The sequence below is a fragment of the Lepisma saccharinum genome, chromosome 21 (genome assembly GCF_977018435.1).
Source record: "Lepisma saccharinum chromosome 21, izLepSacc3.1, whole genome shotgun sequence".
Classification (NCBI taxonomy): domain Eukaryota; kingdom Metazoa; phylum Arthropoda; class Insecta; order Zygentoma; family Lepismatidae; genus Lepisma; species Lepisma saccharinum.
The window spans coordinates 55,109,350-55,125,068 of record NC_139249.1 but is presented as its reverse complement, the minus strand read 5'-3'; the positions used below and the strand labels follow the sequence as shown (position 1 = coordinate 55,125,068).

Here is a 15,719-nt window from a genome sequence, read left to right as displayed (position 1 = left end):
TTCTGTTTAGCTTTGAACATAAGTAGACAGTTTGGTATGAAACCGTTTTTACTCCCTTCATCCAGCACTGGTATTTGATAAAGCACCATGTACACCGCATTCACCCTGCCAACACTTTTTCACCGTGTAGTTCTCGTGGATCCATGTTTCATCTAAGTATATAACTTGCCTTTTCACGTCACTCTTCTCATTTCGCCTCAATGCCCTCAGAAAGCTTGTTCGATTGGACATGATGTCACTCGTTTCCACCAAAGCACTTATCACGTTTTTGCACTTTCGGAAACGAAATCCTAAATCATTGCAAAAAATGTTGCAAAGAGTTTCACGACTACCCCGAAAATTAATTTCTTTCTTTAATTTTGAAAGCACTTTTTTTTACTGTTGGCACTTCATGTTCAATCTTATAAAAATTACCAATAGTTCTTCGAATCAAACACTTGTCAAAGTTGTCTACAAAAATTCTACGCTTTTCGGCAGACCTGTGCTTACCTGGTGTCGTAAATTTCCCCCCAGAATTTCCTTCCTTTCTAATTTTCTTTATGAAAGTGTCAGACACTCGAAATGAAGCCGCTGCACACTTTGTAGCTTGATTGACCGGAAACATGTAACATCCTTCTCTCGCTTCGTTGCCAAAAAATCTAACAACATTCAAAATCACTTCTCAGCTCTCACTATGTACGGTTTTGCCCTTCATTTCGGTACAAACAACATACACAATAGACACAATGACCTTTCGTCCATGTAAGTTTGGCAACATTGAAAGGGTGTCAGAAATCTAGCAGTCCTTGTTACCCCCCACCCGACCCAACCCTCGAACAAACAAGTTGCTCACAGAACAGCAGTGCCAGAGACGTTCTCATCTTTGCTGAGCAGTAATGCCTGTGCCAAAATTTTGCATAATTATGGAAAATTTTTAAATTTGGGCCTTTGCCCCCATTCCCCCCCTGGACCCTCAATTGACAGATCTTACTTAAAATGTTCCTTTTTACTCATTCTTACATACAGAATTTTTCAAAAAGTTTTTTTTAGAAGTTATGGCCATTTATATAAATCTATCCCATAATATTATGGGGTAACTAAGGGAAACAAAGGACTTTTTCAAACAGTGCTTGTTAATAATAGCAGCAATGGATATATTGTTTTGTAATTCCAGTATGTCATACCTACATATATATACTAAAGATAAAGATTAAAAAAAAGGCAGAACTGAAATATCATGTGTAGTTTTCAAGAAATTGCACGTTAATTCCAGCTGTGTGCTGCTGGTCAATATATCAACCAACCGTCCTAAACAGTAATATAGGCGTGGTCGAAATATCTAATTGATGTACATAACCTGGTGATTCCAATAGGCACACCCCATAACGGAGTAGTTAGCACATCACGCTACAATGCCAGGGTCCCGGGTTCAAATCCCAGCCTGGGCATACATGGTGGATGTTCATCAATTTCATCATATCATCACTCATCCCAATCTTCGCAAATTAGCCAAAAGTGGCACAAAAAGTGAATATCAATAATATCAGTAAAAATACCAATAATTTTATCGATACAATACCTCTTTGTTTCTTGTTATTGTTTCATAAAAAGAAGTTAAATGCAAGGAATGCAAATTAATTATGACCACTTTAGTGAGAAAGAGTCAATTAACACACCACCATTACCAAAAAAAGGAAGGATGGACTCCTACTAAATTTATGGCACATACAAATTACAAATGTTCCATAAAATCCTGAATGCTTTCTTCACCTTCTTAATTAATGTATGCGACTAAATGACTGCAATTTACTGCACATTTAGACAATTAAATTGCAAAACCAAAGAGCATGAATTATACCTTTATATTTATTACAAAGTAACAAAACTGCAGAATTTTACACTAAATTGCAAGCTCCTTATAGAAAAATTGGATCATTAAAATTATCAGGAATGTTACCAATAAAATGCCTATATCAGTTGATACCATAACATTACCAAATACAGAAAATGACATTTTCGGTCCTTAAATTTAAGAGACAAACCGAATACAACTGGAAAAACAAAATTCTGTTTCTAAATACATACCCGTAAACTCTCTACTGTAAATTTGGCTATTAACTGAATTGCTTCTGGATAGTTTTCTACCATGACTAGCTCACCAAGTTGATAATTTGATTTCAGTCGTGCCAGCAAGCGACAGAACTCGTGGTAATTACTTGGATCACTTAAACCCTGAAAAAAATATGCAAATGAGGTGTAAATGATATATATATACATACATACAAATTATGAAGGAGACAGTAAACACTTACCACACGAATAGAAATAATTCAATATTTCGCGATCTAAGTCGCATTTTCAAGAAGGAAGATAAAAGATCGACGACACTTTGAGTAGAGGCACAGAATACTGACCGTAGCGTCTCTACGGTCAGTGTTGCTAGAAACAGTTGATAGGAAACACGAAGTACTTTAGCCAGTGTTTACTGTAAGGTGGGTGGGTAGTTTCGGGGAGGAGAGGAAAGAGTTACTGGTTGGCTAGGTTGAGTCCGGAGGGTATAGTGGCGTGCATGCCTGCTATATAGGCTCTTTCCCATCGCCTGTGGAAAGATGTGTCAGAGCGGGGGGGTAAAAGATGGATGATGGCAACACGGAAGCAGTTATTGAAGGTGGTGTTATGGCTGTTGGTGTGGATGGCAACAGTGAAATCGGAGTTTTGGGTGGAGGAACGGTGATTATTAATCCTTAGATTCAAGGGGGTGGAGGTTTCGCAATCCACCAACACCTCAATACCTAGAAGATGGGAGAGGGCCTACATATCGACCATGAATGCAACCACACCTCCAGGCTTGAACAAGGCCATCCAGTAACGCCCCTCATCCCCTATCCTCACCCTCACCACCACCTTTTCCCAACCAACCTCCCCCCCACCACCACCACCACTCACAGTTTTCGACAAGCCAGGCGAAAGAACCACTTTTTTTTCCTTTGGGACCTGGCAACACTGCAGGTCATGCTTACTCTTCCCCCTAATCACTTAGTTCTACAACGTCTCTCTACTCCTGAAGATGTGACATACCATCACGAAAATTTGAATTTTTTCTTTGTCCGGTGAGTGTTTCCTCTCTCCTCTTTCACTTTTTATTTAGCCCGTGTGGCCCTCCTTCCTTTTATCCTATATATATATATCCGTCTATTTCTCCTCACACTGATGATGCTATGAAATTAGCGAAAATTTTGAATTTTTCTACTGTCCGGTGAGTGTTTCCTTTTACCTTCTTCGATTTTTATCAGGATATAGATACATGCACATTTTGTTTTTGACTAAAACACGATATGTGAAATAACACAATGTAATGCTAATTTTTCTTGTTTCTGAAAGGTGTGAAGTGCATTTTCCTACTCTGTTTAGTCACAAAATGAACTCCAAAATGCGAAATAGACTCAAACACGAAATTCAGAGTTTATTTACCAATGTGACACTTTCTGAAGTTTGAATTATCCTGCAAGTTATGAAATTCATGGAATATGATTAATTCTGTTGTAAATATTTGAGAAGCAAGAATGGACCCCTTTGTACAGGAATAAACTTAATACTCTGGCAATTACATAAATTAGCTATTGGAAGGGATATGTTTATTTTGTGTAATAAGTACAGTTTTTAAATCAAATTTAGGACTATATTCACAACTTTTACAACAAAATGTCATTTTATAGACTGCTTTGATCCATTTTTTCACCACTATAACACCAAAATTTGATTTTATTTACTGCTTTTGAACCTGGAATTGACTAGTTTCCGTACCTTTTTTTTTTTTATTTACCAAAATGTGCCTCTACTTATATAACAATCCAAAACGTATGTAAGATTTTGGTGTTGTCAATTATTCACACTGTTACAATTTTCTACACCAAAACTATGCAAGTTGTTTTACAGAAATACATTTTTTGTCATAAATTAAATAAATAGGCATTTGAATTACTTTCAGCATGCCTACTGGAATCCACATATGTGAAAACTGATAAGTTTCAAGACAGTTACAATCTGGAAAGGATTACCTCAGGATTCTGAAGAATGTGTTTGACACCACTGACCAGCTGCGTTAGGAATTTCGCCCTCTCCGCATTGCTAAATAAGGAACGACGAACTGATGCTATCTGAACTAAACATGACAATGCCTGAAACAGAAACACAAATAAGCGACACTGATAATTATTTCAAATATACATGAGTGCTATTTTTGTAAACAAGCATTACAAAACCTGTGCAGGTAAGTTCACGTGTTCAAATAAACCAAAACGCACATTCATTTGGTGTATACAATTCCAATTGAATTTCTACATTAGGCTGTGTTTATATTTAGATATGAGCAGGTACAGATCCCTTGTACTGATATCAAACAATATCAGTAAGATTATTCGTAATTTTCAGGATATCAACATAACTATGAAGAGGTAAGTAAAGATTCTCCCAGGAAACTTAAATTGTTGGTAATCATTTTAAACAGACTCCTCTTGTAAGTGTGTTTTAAAATTTGTATCTCCAATGAAAAAAAATATGGTCCTCTCGTCTCTTACAAACTTAGATTATTACAGTAAAAACATGAGCTCGCATGAAACGAAATGTTTGACATCTAAAATAGAGAAACCACTCCTGAATACAACACTTGTAAAAAAATATTCATGAGAGGCCACTAATACACAACTGCTGTGTGTGGTTATGCAATAATTGCACGGTGCAGCATTTGCTCTTTTTATGCAGCTAAAGCATAGGAACAATTAAAGTATTATTCTATTTTCCTTCTATTCATAAATAAAACTTCAAAATGAGCAGTGTGCACTTAAAAAAGAAAGCAAACTTTAGTCCAGCTCAGTTTTCTTCAATAACTGTATTATCTTTAAAATGACTAGGAACTTTTCTTACATGAAGATCAACAGAGACTTAGAACTAGTACTGGATCACCAATTAAAATGAATAAATGGTGTGTTAGGATAACAATCCCTCTCAATTGCTAAAGGAACAACTAACTGACACTATCTGGAAAAAAAAAAACATGACAAGGATGACATTTCAGCAAGAGGCACCCATCAATAGAGAAAAGCATTTGTAGGTAGTATCATCAATTCATGGCTACAGATTGTCCATGCAAAGGGAATCCAGTGGCTGATCATCAGAGTCTAACAAGACAATGGACTGGGTTCATGAAACCTTCCAACAAAGTCCATGGAAATGAACAAATTGGGCAAGTCGAGAGCTTCAACTGCCATAAACAATTGTTTGGAGAATTGTCCTAAACCCTCTAGGAATGAAGCTATACCAATTGTAATCATTACCGTCTACTCAGACATGCTGCACTGTGTTCTAAAAAAAAAGGTAAAGTGCATAGCACCACGCCTTGAAGGCGTATAGGGGGTGTGGGTTAGGGAGAATTAATTTTGAATACAAATTTTTCGGTGCGTCAGCACTTAAGTCCATTTTGCACCCGTCACATTACAGTGAAATCTCGATTTTACGTTTTTCAGGAGACCAAGCTCAAAAAACGTAAAATGCGTGAAAATGTAAAATTGGGGTACATTTTATAACATTTCGTTATTTGAGACCATCAAACTTGAATGTATAATGTGGGAAAATGTAAAATCTCGTAACTTAAAATAATGGTTCCACTGTATTCGGGGTCCAGCCCCTTAAACGTTGTTAACTAAAATATTAAAACATTCTGACTTTGGTTAAAAGCTGAGGCTGTAAAGGGACGCTCAGCACACACATGGACAAAAAACATGGAAAACACACAGAATTATACTGGCCATAAGCCCAGACGCGAGAGCCTAGTTAAGTCTGCAAAATGCAATCCAGGGAGTACTTCGTGGAAGTGAGGTTGACAATTGGGTGTACTACTAGGGAGAATTAGAATATCACACAGATATTCACGTATTACACGAGGAAGTTACACAAAAAAAAACTTTGAGTTTTTCTACACATGTACTGTACATTGCACGTTAGTATTAGTCTGCAAGAAACAGAATAATTCTTTGAAACTAAGGAGTTTCAAATAACCCTGTATTACTTTTCCCTGATGTTAGAATTTCTTTTGATACATTATAAGTAATGCTCAAAGTGCAAATTGTGAGGTGTACGGGTGAGGGGGCAGGTTGCTCCAGTCTTGGAATTATCTGGGTTGCTTTGTGTAAATTTTTATTAGCTGGAGGATACCATCCCCCCCTCCATCCACCTCAACTTCAAGCCTGATTCTTACATTTTTTATTTATCTATTAAAAGGCTCCTAAAGAAAAGTAAAATCAGGACTCCATTATCTGATACACTTGCCAGTATGATAACCGAACAAACAAACTTTAAAAAACAAGAATTCAAACTAAGCTATGCTTTCCCACTTACCAAAGGAGATAATGTATTTGGTAAGGAATGGTAGAGATCAAAAAACAACTGTAATGTAAGAAAGTCAAGGAATGCAGGTCTCCAACTAGTTGGAATCTGTACTGTACACAGGTCATCGGATGACTCATCTGTGGATGTACCAATGAAGTCAAATGTCAAACAGTTATGAGCCAGCCTCAGTAACTGAGTCATTAAACCATGCTGAAAAAAAGAAAAGTTTCAAGTACAAAACATTACAAAACAAAAAAGAAATACAGTACAAGTATTACATCAGATTCTTTATTTTCACAAGAAAACATGTGAAATATATGATTGACTGAGTTGGTGTTTTTAAGTCCACTTTATGCACAGTAAGGTTAATCAGGACTGGACCTACAGTTTAAAGTGGGATCCGAACCACTAAGTGCTGCCTCCACCGGGAGTCGGATCCCTTGATTACAAGGTGACAATGCTACCAATGCACCATCAGGGAGGCCCTTGAAATATATGAAATCGCTAATTGCTATTATTTATTTGGACAAAAAGAATTAATCTTAAACACTGCACTTAATACATGCACTTACTTTACCTGTGAATTTGATTGATGGACAAAGAAAAAACATGTTAAGGGTATATTCATGTCTTGATGCTCAGCTTGCATAGCAAGAAGACTATGGTATTATAGCAACATGTCTGAAGAAATGTTTATTTTCTAGTGCTGAAAAATGCTACCTGTTATTTGAACCCCATACTTTCTGATACTAATGGGTCATTCCATGTCAAGTGGCCTAGGGGTCCCTGCTCGACCCTCTTCAATTTTGATGGAAGTTCTACAGTTTATGCAAATGTATCACCACCTATAACCTGCCAATTTTCAGATTCATGAGTAGTTTCGTTGGGGTGCCAGGCCTGCTTCTGCAAAGGTCATTTTTTCAATGAGACAACAAATATGAATGTTGCGATGAATCTGACCCAAACTTTAGCAAGCTGTAACTACTGAATAGAGGCTGGCGTTTCTCCAGAAGTTACAGCTTGCTAAAGCTTGGGTTGAATTCATCGCAACATTCGTATTTGTCACTGCATTTGCAGCCATATTGTGTGGCATAAGTATATTTCGTAATTAAATGATAGATCATGTAATATTCAAGCAAGACCTTGATAAGCTGATGTGATATATTTGCAATGTACTTTTATATTTACATTTATAAATATCTTGAATACAATTTTCAATTGTTACAAAATTTTCAATTGTTACAATGTCGAAGTATCGGTGAGAACTGGTAAGAATATCAGGGTATTGGTTTACAATGATACTGATCCAGGCCTACTAAATTATGTTTATATGCAAATAATAATAATGATGTGGCAGAATTTTGCACTAAATACAGGCTATTTATAGGTATATCGGGTCTGTAATTTTATCGAAACATTAATATGGCTACATATGCTGATACTGATAGATCATAAATTAATCTGTCTTGACCATGACTTATAACAGAGATGGTGAAAAAAAGGGAATGGTTTGATATTCAATATTTGATATAATTTCTTTCCTTCTGTCTGTTAGTTGGTCACTGTAAAAAAGCTGGAGTCTCTTGTAAATGGAACAGGGCACTGACAACAAAAGTGACTTCTGTGCTCAATAACATCACCAAAAATTTACATTGAACTCTTTAATTGACTCAGAGAAATACTGGAATTCATGTTTACCTGTCCTTCATCATTGAAGTTCAAACTCTTGCAATTTTCCAAGGCCGTTCTCAAAAGCGTGCAAGATAATCTAAATATTTCAAACAGCTGAGTGTCACGGAATGATGAAGCAATTTTCCGATGCTTGGTCAAAGAACGATTTGCATCTGCTTCTGAAATTTGGTTCATCTCACACGTCAACTGAGAAAGTAGCTGGACTCCTATCATACAATGTTCAACGGACCCCTACAAAGATGAAACAAAAATAAATATGTACAACATTATGCACAAAATTAAAGTGAATGTTCACACAGGAAAAAAAAATCAACATTTTTGCAAGCAGATACCATTATTTCCAAAAGGTGTACAATATCAAGGAAGACGATTCACAGTGTTGTTACATTTAGGTCGTTTGCTGGCTTAAACTGTTTGGCTACGAGAGGATGTTTTTATCTGTGAGGAGGCGGAAAAATTCATGCTCTATTGCCCTTCACAAATGTATTATGCGCAGGTCGAACAGGTGAGGGGTGAAAATGCCCGAGCCGGGATTAGGCACCTAAACACTGATACTTAAAAGCTCATGTCATCACTGTACCTGTTGATGTTCCAGCAGTGCTGGCCCGCAGATGGCATCTATGGTGGGTATGGCCCACCTCTGCACGGACCCACTCTATGGTGCACACACTAAGGCTATTTGCTTCCGACCTCTCTCGTAACTAACTTCTGCCTGTTCCGGCAACCTTTCGTCACCAGGGAGTTGGCTGGTGTTTGCTGATTTAGCACTTATGTTGCAGCTCGTAACACAGTATATTATGTAAGATTTTTTTTCAATTCTTAATAAAATAATAAATTAAAAAGAAATGTAAAAATGAATTGTTGTTTTAAGTCTATTTTATGCACAGAAAGGCTAATCGGGACTGAATCTTCAGTTTAAAGTGGGATCCGAAGAACTATGTGCCTCCATCAGGTATCGAACCCAGGACCCCTTGATTATATGGGGACAATATTACAGTTACACCATCAGGGAGGCTGAGGTAAAAAGAATGTAAATTTGAAAACTATGTTTCATCTCGATACCAAGTGAACAAAATGTACAATCATGACAATAATATCTAGTGACTTGTGACAAGAATTTGCATAAAACAGAGGATCTGGCAAATGTGGATTTGTCAACAACAAACTATGTAACATCAAGGTATTTTTCTTCACTCACTTCACTGGGTTTGATGATGCAAACAAGTAATTTGTGAAACTTTGCATGTTTTAAAAAATCATGTATGTGTATATAGCCACAGCAATGTTCAGGCAATTATAATATTTGTCAAAGTTAACAGGGTCTAATTATTTTACACAAGAATTTAATTTTTTGCATGTTTGTGCCGAGAATATAGAAAAAGTTTTTAACTACTGAATATTGTAAAGCCCTTGAACTTATTTGAATTACAAAAAATACTGTATGATTTACTTCCTTTAATTATAAAGTCACAAATTTATAGTTCTGTGAGCATTTACATCATTAAGTACTGTGCTTTACATGCTGGAAATATAAACATCTGATAATTTTCACCAGAAAATACCAGCAAAAACTAACACTAAAAACTGTGACTATGTACAAGTTAATAACACTTAATAATTTCAATGAAATCATATTTAAAGAGGTAACCAATGTACTTAAATTTTTTATGTCATCTTAATAAGTAATGAATAGGAGGATTATTGGAAATCAGCCTCCCATGCAGTGGTAAAATAAAACAAAAAAATGGTGGAAAGTTAGCATGCACATATCTACAGCACAAAATAAAAAAGTGAAGCACTCGTCACAAAGATAGATTCTTTACAACCTTGTCATAGAACGTTCACACCTGGGAGTTCAGCCAACTTAAAATACAGTGTGTTCCGTTCAAACCTCCCACATTTCAATTCATCATTGCTAAAAGGTTATGAAACATAATGGAATGCGAGTGGTACTTTTGCATGACCTCGAAGTTCACCATTCTCTCACTATGCAGCGCCACAATTGCATAAAGCACAATGGCGACTCCGCAGCAGCATGCACAATCTGTATTCTGGTATGCCGAGACCAAATCAATCATTACAGTGCAACAAAATTACCAGAGAGAATATGAAGGTGAAGCACCTGATGGGAAAACCATTAAGGCATGGTGTGCGAAGTTTTTGGCGACCAGCCCTGAAGATGACTCCATGAAAGAGTCGAAAGCTTGGAAGAACTCCTAAGTGTTTTTTATCGTGCTGTTTGTGTGTTATTTTAGTGTTTTAACAAAAATCCGGAGGTTCTCGTTGACATGATTCAGAGAATTAAAAATACAAAATTATTTATTACTTACGTAAAATGAGTACTATTTTGTACACTGACAACGTTTCCGGAACCATTGTTCCCTTCTTCAGGTCCTATATTCCAGCTATCCAAAAATTGCCCTAGCCTCGTCAATTCATACACTCACCAGGAAAAGGAATTGGTACATTATGGTAAAGGTAAAATATTTGAAAACACTAAAACCTTTGCTTGACCCATGCTCACTGATATTTGTTAAAAATAATCACTATAAAACATTCCACTTAAACACCAGTGCAAGTCAAAACTTTTGAAAAAGAAAAGATGCCCACTATCACACTATTCCCATGCCTGTGCTTTCCTTATCGGGGAAATGTACCATAATGTACCAATTCCTTTTCCTGACGAGTGTATGAATTGACGAGGCTATGCCAATTTTCGGATAGCTGAAATATAGGACCTGAAGAAGGGAACAGAGGTTCCCGAAACATTGTCGGTGTACAAAATAGATACTCATTTTACATAAGTAATAAATATTTTTGTATTTTTAATTTTTAGAAATAAGAAAGAATATATATAAAAGTGAGTAAGTTGCACAAACCTGAAGTATGAAGTGTTTCAGAGAACTTCCACCTTCTCCTCCGAAACACGATAAATAAAAGTTGCAATTTTTCATGTTCATGGAGAAAACTTTACGCAGAATTCCCAGTGAGTAGCCACCTGTTACAACACTTATAATATTATGAACATCAGCTTCACTGTGTCCAACTTGCAAGGATCGCATCTCAGGACAAAATTCATACTTGGTAGGAGTGCCAACCATGTCTTGCTTGAGAAGCAATACTGATAAATGGCTTCATGTGATGTGAATGTGTGACAGTATTCAACTAGTTACTCTTCGTGCCAGTGCAAACACTGTCTCCATGACAGTTTTGTTTAAATGTTTGCGGAACGAGCAGTCAAGTGCAGTATGAGCTTGGCGAGAACTTTCTGTGACAAAGGCATACAAAATCTGGTGCATCTGCATAACAAGTACCTCAATTCGCTTCATGATTATGCTGAAAAGTAGTGTGGATATGTACCTGAGAAATGTATACATTAAATTCTCATTTTTTCTTTTTGTTTTCTTGTGCATTGCTGATGATGTCAAGACTGTCAGTTTGGTAAACCAAATTCCCCTTCAATGGAAATTATTGGAAATAATATCCACAAAGTAGTAAGAAACAACACAGACACTAAATGCACGGCCATGAAAATAGGTGGCCGGGCAGAATTTTGCTGGTGCCACATGTGGGAAAAGCAAAGCGAGAGTGGGACAAAAGTAATTGGTTTCCTGAAAAATTTAAAATTGAGGTTCCACATTATGTAGGAACAGTTTATTTTTGTTTGATTAATTTCAGTGAGCACTGTCACCGTACATGTAAGACTGGTGGGCTTCCAGTCTGCATTGCTACTCCAACAACCACTGCCAAGTAAAACCAAACAGTGGTAGATGACACAGCACACAATTCAGCAACAGCAGTGCATCTAGCTGCCACCAACAGTGCAGTGTAACAATGCGAACTGGAATTTCAAATGTTACAGCTATTACATGAAACTGGAAAAGAAACAAAAGAGAATCGTATAAAAAAATACTTACCTGCAGAAATTTGGTAGTATCACTCACAACATTCCTGAAGACAAATTCATCTTTATCACTATCAAACCAACCAAGCTTAGTAATCCTCGCAAACAATGTTACAAGTGCTTGGATTACGAAGTTTGCTAATTTGGGTCGAGTGGCAAGGTAATTCAATGCATAGTTTCCTGTGAATGAAAGTAAAGTGACAATTAAATGTTAGAATGAGAAAAGTGACATTGATGTATTAAAGACTGTTAGCAGATCAGCAGTTATAATTCCTATTAAAAATTGCATAAATCATGCACGTATCCCTAGATTATAGGGCACAATAAAACATACAATGGGAATCAAAAAGTAAAGGAGAGTTTTAACCCTTTCGTATATCTATGTTTTCCTCAATAGTGCACGAATCGCAGATAACGTAGATCTAAATTCTTTGTTTTCTACGTTATTAGTCAGATGTTTTGATGAAAAAGTTTCATATTTCAGTTCACAACTTGCCCACTTGAGGGCAGCACAAGTGCTGTTTCTTTGCTCTTTCTCCACTAGTCCTTGTGGCGTGTGAACGGTGCAATTTCTCATATGGCACGATGAGTGGCAAAGGTGCTCCAGCTCGTTCCCAGCAGATATTCTACCAGGATGATATTGTCTGGAAGAGGTTGTGAATGAGTCTGGGTCTGAACTAAAGAGGAGAATATAGAAAGTGATATCATTCACTGTGTATTTAGAATAATAGAGATATGAACAGAATCTTTTTTGGAGAGTTTTGAATATTTGACGCTGACGCATGAAAAAATTACATACATTTTGGTAAGTTATATTGTAAATGGAAGTATTGAGTACTCATACACAAAATTTGAGGTGTGTACAGTACATAATAACAACAGTAAATAATTTTCAGAAAAGGGTCCAAAATGGCTGGCTATATTTCCATTTCTGTGCATACATACCGGAAGGGGCAAAATTACAAATAATTGGGAAGCAGAGAAGCTGGTGTACTTTACCATCTGCATAAATGATGGGTAGTTGGATCCATGCAAGTGCAGCACTTGGCCATTAGTTCAGGGGCAGCTACAAGGATGGAAACATGGTCACTTGTAGTGGAACAGCCCTATCAAAAATACGATGTGGTGTAGTGTGCTTTTGTTGTGCAGAAAGGTGAAGCTAGTGAAACTCCACCACTAGATGTTCAAGTACTGTATATCCATGGAAAGTTTACAGTGGAAAGAACAAGTGTAACGGAAGATGATTAACCTGGCAGCCCATAAGCATTGTGCACAGATGCTCACACCAACAGGCTTGATGCCTTGATCATAGAAGATTCATGGATAAGTGTCCAAATTGTACTGCATGGAAATTTTGTTATTTAGCGTCGCTTTTCTGCCACACTTAGCTAATCATGGCAATGACAATAAGTAGCGCCATGCACATTTTGATTTTGACGAAAACACAAAATGTGAAATGACACATTGTAATGAAAATTTTTCATGTTTTTCAGCATGAGGTGCATTTTGTTACCATGTCTTGTCACAAAATGATGTGAAATGAACTGAAAAATGCGAGATAAAACTCTTGAACATAAAATTTAGGGTTTATTAACCGATACGATACCTTCAGAGGTCTGAATTATCGTGAGAGTTATGCAATTCATGGAAAATTGATTAATTCTGCTGTAAATATTTGAGAAGGAAAAATGGACTCCTTTACATAGGAATAAACTTACTACTCTGGTAATTATATAAATGTACTATTAGAAAATGTCAATTTTGTCTAATAAGTGTAGTTTTTATATCAAATATAGGATTTTATTCACTATTTTAACACCGAAATGCCATTTTATATGCCGCTTTTGATCCCGACAAATGTCCAGTACGTGTACCAAAATCTTGGATCTCTTATTCACCATAAATATGTGACTCTAACGATAAGTAATGACTGGATTAAATTGATGGAGGGACAATGACAAAGAACAGCCATGCCAGGGCCAGGATTTGAACCCAGAAACTAAGTGTCCAAACTGAGTGCACAATTGGACATCACCTATGAATCTACATCTGGCATAGTGCAGACAGGCTTGGGATAATGTAAAGTTTGCATGTTGGGTTCTCTAACATCTTTCTGATCTGCATCAGAAACAACAGTGGAGATTGCGACCTAGTTGCAACAGTTTTCATGAAGCAGATCCGAGTGTTTTGTTTTGGGGGAAACTGCATCCAACAGAGCCATGAGTCCATCACTATCAACAAGAGAAAAGAGAAATCCATACAGGATGTGGTGCAGATCTGGGTTCAATAGCAGCAGAAAACTCCTCTGCAGGAATGCATATCACCATCAAATATATTTCAGATACATTTCATGTTTGCCATCCTGTTCATTTACATTCCAAATCACAGTTTACATAAAATACACAAAATAGAAAATTAGGCACACCTTGTTTTGCACAAATTACTCAACTTTTCATGATTATCTCTTACACCACTTAAATCTCCCAACTCAAAATTTTACATAGGGTATATTTTGTACAAATATCAGATTTTAAAAATTGCCCACCAGAGATATTTAACCCTGAATTTGGAAACTTTTTCAAAAACTACATGCTTATGATTTGGAAACTTTTTTCAAAAACTACATGCTTATGACACTAGAAAAAAGAGTACCCAAGTCTCAAACTTCAAATAATTATGACACACATAATTGGTACATAGGTAATTGCAATAAATAATTTGGGGTGTCAAACAAACTGCCTTCTGCCTCAAAAAATTACCTGAAAATGATACAAAATCTTGACCATAAAATTTATTATGAAAGAATAATTTTCAGGATTTTATACACAAACATATTTGTAGCCTATAAGCTGCTTACCATCACAGTTTCTGTCCCATTGTCCTTGGACTTACAAATGGAGAAAATAATGCATGCCACTATAAAAATAAATGTCCGCTATCTTGAAATCAGTGATTATAAAAATAAAATAACAGCGGTTCTGAACTGCCAACATACAAGGTTCACAACACAGAAAATATATATACATGAAATGGTCAAGCAGCAATGTACCACCTGATGTGGATTGATCCACTCACCACACAAGTATAGGTTCTGGTTTTATTCCAGAACTAGTACAACTGCACTCAAACTATATTTACCCAATATTTGACTTTTAAAGGAAACTTACGAATGTCTATTCGCTGTTGGAGGCTCAGTCCTTGCGCACTTCGAGAAACAAGCTTGGTTAAAGTGGTGGCTGCAAGCAGCTGGGCGTAGCATGAATCACCTCGGTCCAACAGAAGCTGACATTTGGAGAGCGTATCTGGAGCATTCTGGAAGCTAACAAGGGTCTTTTCTGCTTCAGCACGTTGACCTGAATCTCGAGACTCATACAGCTGCTTACACAGCAACTCCAACTGCCTCACCTCCTGCAAGTAACAAATATAACCACAATGTTAACTACTTCAAGCTTAACTTGGAAATTTATTGCCCAGCTAAATATTTATGATTGGGACTACAACAAGGAGTATGTCCATGTTAGTACAATGTGAATCATCTTGCGTGTTACAGATGAAAAGCAACCGTCTGCTTCTGTTGCTGCTTATTTTAAGGTGGAAGTACACTGATACCATTCAAAGCCATCAACACAACAGGCCAGGTCTTCTCATTGCTACGTTCTGCTTCTTGACAACAGCACAAGACTCTACACAAGACAGATAACAACAGCTCATCCATTGTGGATGCATGGACCTCCCCCTTCCCTGCCCACTTTCCCTTTTA

General features: G+C 36.8%; 1 protein-coding gene across 4 annotated transcripts in view; it reads right to left on the bottom strand.

The window, feature by feature from the left end:
* The window catches only part of Ranbp16 (Ran-binding protein 16), a 176,387-nt gene that overhangs the window by 155,401 nt on the left and 5,267 nt on the right, over positions 1 to 15,719 (bottom strand). For all 4 annotated transcript variants that reach the window (XM_083142982.1, XM_083142983.1, XM_083142984.1 and 1 more), the window contains exons 2-7: positions 15,127 to 15,367; positions 11,973 to 12,139; positions 8,062 to 8,286; positions 6,373 to 6,573; positions 4,038 to 4,157; positions 2,065 to 2,211 (exon numbers count right to left, since the gene is read on the bottom strand). In XM_083142982.1, the coding sequence (XP_082999108.1) occupies positions 2,065 to 2,211; positions 4,038 to 4,157; positions 6,373 to 6,573; positions 8,062 to 8,286; positions 11,973 to 12,139; positions 15,127 to 15,367 (1,101 nt within the window). The remainder of the gene's footprint in view (positions 1 to 2,064; positions 2,212 to 4,037; positions 4,158 to 6,372; positions 6,574 to 8,061; positions 8,287 to 11,972; positions 12,140 to 15,126; positions 15,368 to 15,719) is intronic.